Source organism: Azolla caroliniana, unplaced genomic scaffold (genome assembly GCF_043228905.1).
Source record: "Azolla caroliniana isolate FFs.n. ecotype wild unplaced genomic scaffold, voAzoCaro1.0.p SCAF_15, whole genome shotgun sequence".
Lineage (NCBI taxonomy): Eukaryota > Viridiplantae > Streptophyta > Polypodiopsida > Salviniales > Salviniaceae > Azolla > Azolla caroliniana.
The window spans coordinates 6,993,021-6,996,185 of record NW_028230450.1 but is presented as its reverse complement, the minus strand read 5'-3'; the positions used below and the strand labels follow the sequence as shown (position 1 = coordinate 6,996,185).

General features: G+C 42.0%; 1 protein-coding gene across 1 annotated transcript; it reads left to right on the top strand.

The window, feature by feature from the left end:
• Positions 1–711: 711 nt before the first annotated feature.
• LOC147854507 (uncharacterized) lies at positions 712–2,158 on the top strand. The gene is made up of 2 exons (XM_087331489.1): positions 712–1,453; positions 1,633–2,158. Exons 1-2 carry the CDS (start codon positions 962–964, stop codon positions 2,089–2,091), a joined length of 951 nt encoding a protein of 316 aa, XP_087187615.1. The 5' UTR covers positions 712–961; the 3' UTR covers positions 2,092–2,158.
• The last annotated feature ends 1,007 nt before the right edge of the window (positions 2,159–3,165 follow it).

The following is a 3,165-nucleotide window of genomic DNA, read 5'->3' as shown; positions in this document are numbered from 1 at the left end:
TTTATAGTTCTCTTGTGCTCCTGGGTCATGCATGCAACATGATGTATTCTCTTGATTTTTTTCAAGGATAAACCTGAGTGTACCTAAGAGGTTTGTCCAGATAGTCAGCAATCATGGGGGTATTGTGCCAAACATTGGATTGTATTGAAACTCAAGAATCCCCATCCCAATGTGTGTGTGTGTGTGTGTGTGAGAGAGAGAGAGAGAGAGAGAGAGAGAGTTAGAATTAGAATTTTTATCGTCCATAAAGAAAGAGAGAGAGAGAGAGAGAGAAAGAGTAGGTAAGTGAAACGAAAAAAAAGATTGGATGGTTGGGCATGAGAGTTTACCCGGAAAAAAAAAGATTGGATGGTCGGGCATGAGAGTTTACCCGGAAGAAGCAACTCCATGAGAGTTTATACGGAAAAAAAAGATTGGATGGTTGGGCACGAGAGTTTACCCGGAAGAAGTTAACCATTCCACTCCTAAAGCTGTGTAGTTGCACATCCACATCCACTCTCTATAAATAGCAGCAGCCACCATGGTCTAAATAAGCACAGAATCATCTAATACCACATATACTTTTTTGACATTTACGAGATCTATCCATCTATCCCTCCCTAAATACATCATGTCTCTCCTCCCTCTTCCATGCATTATAATATTAATCATCATCTACTTGGGGGGCCTAGTGATCGCCCAACGGGATTTCTGCAGTAGATTCAGCTCCTCTAGACTGAATCTTCTTCATCATTCACCCGTATTCAACTCAACCAGGCTTAGCGGCCCGCATGACAAAAGACGTGCAATATACCGACAGGTAGGAGCGACCTCCACCTTCCAAAAGGATTTGGAGGCCGGTCTCACCTGCATCAATCTCCAATTCCCAACACCTCCCCACCATGATGTGCACAGGGTAAGGGTAGCACATCTAGAAGGCGTCCAATCGCTGAATACAAGCTATACGTCGGACAGGGCTTTGATGGAGGCCATATGGACCATTGTGGATTCATCTACTTCCATGTGTTCGGATCTTGCCCACCTGTGCCACACGGAGAGTAGGATGGCCGATGCTGAAGCCATCCTCACTAGGCTTGCGTCGGATTTACAGTCACCAGAGCTATTGGCCGCAATGGCATCTCTCTCTCTTACTCTCGCCACGCTCGTGCTACGTGTGAATGGCATCGCGAATGTCATTCACACTCTCTCTTCGGTCGCCGGAACATTGGGAAGCCATCTCTACCGCGAGGGCCTCACCAACTTCTCCACCCATTTCTTGGCACCTCTTAGGGATGCTGGGAATTTGGGATTAAGGGAAGTGGCCGACCTCACCAACACAACCACGCGAGCATTCACGGCCACGATGATTGCCGTGTCGGAGCAGGCATCACAAATGAATGACTCTACCACAAGTTTAGCCATCAATGAGGCGGCATCGGTGATCAAAGTCCAGATGCAACGAGCCCTTGACAGGGTTAGTATACACTCTTTGACATTATTCTCACATTTCACTTAAAGACTCCATAAATTCTATATATATCTTTATTTATTATGTTTCTATGTTCAACACATATACTCAACAGTTATGAATTTGGTTTCAAGTAATTCTGTAGATGAATCTTTATCTTTACATTACCATGTTTGTTGTCTCAGATAGCACGTGTGGAACAATTGATGCAGCTGATACACAACCCAGATGTAAGCCAAGCTCTAGAAATTGGCGCCCACAATCTGGTAGCCGACAGGAGCAGGATGCAAATGCCAATGCTCGGTGCACAAGGCAGGTTGAAAGACAAAAGCGGCCGGTTGCAACTCACATCTGTTGGGAGATCAAGAGATGCAGCACATGCCATTGATTTGCAAATCATGGCAATCGATAGTGTCTCCAACAATGACAATCAGTACTCGGAGTTGCTTGTGTTGAGTGTGCCACCCGCATCAAACAATGTAAATGATGATATTCTGTATCATCCATCAACAATGGCCATCTTCACACCGTCCGGGGGGATTGAGGACTATCGTCTCAAGGATCTCATTGACCTCGCAGCTGCCTATGGGGTCTACACAGATTGTGAGGGTGCGTTCATCCCGAGCACGCCATGCTCTAGATAGGCTTAGACACATGTATGAGAATTCCCAAGGATGTTATTTTATAAATGATATCAATGTAGTTAATGGAGATCATGAATATTTTCTTTGTTCTCTACCCTTCGTCCCACCCAGAAAACAACTAACACACTGCTCTCAAACTCCATTCTCTCTCTCGAACAAATCGCTGAACATTTGAAAATTTGAACACTAAACCTAGACTTCCCACGTTTCCAACGAGCAATAACTCACCAAATTTGGTGAATAGGGTTTAGGGTTTCAAACGGACATCTTGCATCTATATATTGTTGTTTGAAACATACTCACACTTATGAATATGTATACAAAAACTAGACTAGAGGGGGCTTTCTAAGCTTAGTAAGCTTAGTATCCTCATGAATAATGAACACTTTTAAACTCACACTATACTCAAAAGAAGTCTTACGAGACTAGGAAACAAGATGAACTATATTAAGCTAAGTGGGTGTATGTAAACCTAAAGTATGCATTCCCAATACGAGCCTACAAAATACAAAAAAACAAATTGACAGTAATATACCACTCTCCAATGCTTTATTTATGTACTGCTCCAACTAAAGTTCATGTGGAAGTTAAATTCAAAATTTACTTTCGATTCCATGTCTCTTCTTCATTACGAGTCGCGGACAAGTAGTTGTATACTCAAGTGAAAAGTTTAGTGATGTCGCATTTTACTAAGCAATGACCGTTCACATAGTTGAGTTTACTAGATTTCTAACAAGTTGCAGGGACTTTTATATGTTTGTCGTTATCAAAGTTATGTTCTTCATGCGTCCACACGATGATCATCTCTTTGAATCTAAGCAAATTCCACTGTTAACGTCACATGCTAACAACATAACAAAAGAAGACAAAGCCATCAATTATGAGGATATAAATACATACTAATAGCTAGAAGAGGAACATCAAGAAAGACAAAATAATGGTTACAAAGAAGTAATGACTATAGACTTCCCTTTCACTTCTGGATTCTCACTTTTGTGGGCCATGCTACTATTTGTGGAAATTCTTAACCATATTCAACCATTTCTCTAGAAATTTCTATTTCTAGTACGATAT

Coding starts and splice junctions, on each gene's coding strand:
- LOC147854507 (XM_087331489.1), top strand. CDS start 962: ATGGAGGCCATATGGACCATTGTGGATTCATCTACTTCCATGTGTTCG. Junction 1,454..1,632: donor TGCAACGAGCCCTTGACAGG/GTTAGTATACAC, acceptor TTGTTGTCTCAG/ATAGCACGTGTGGAACAATT.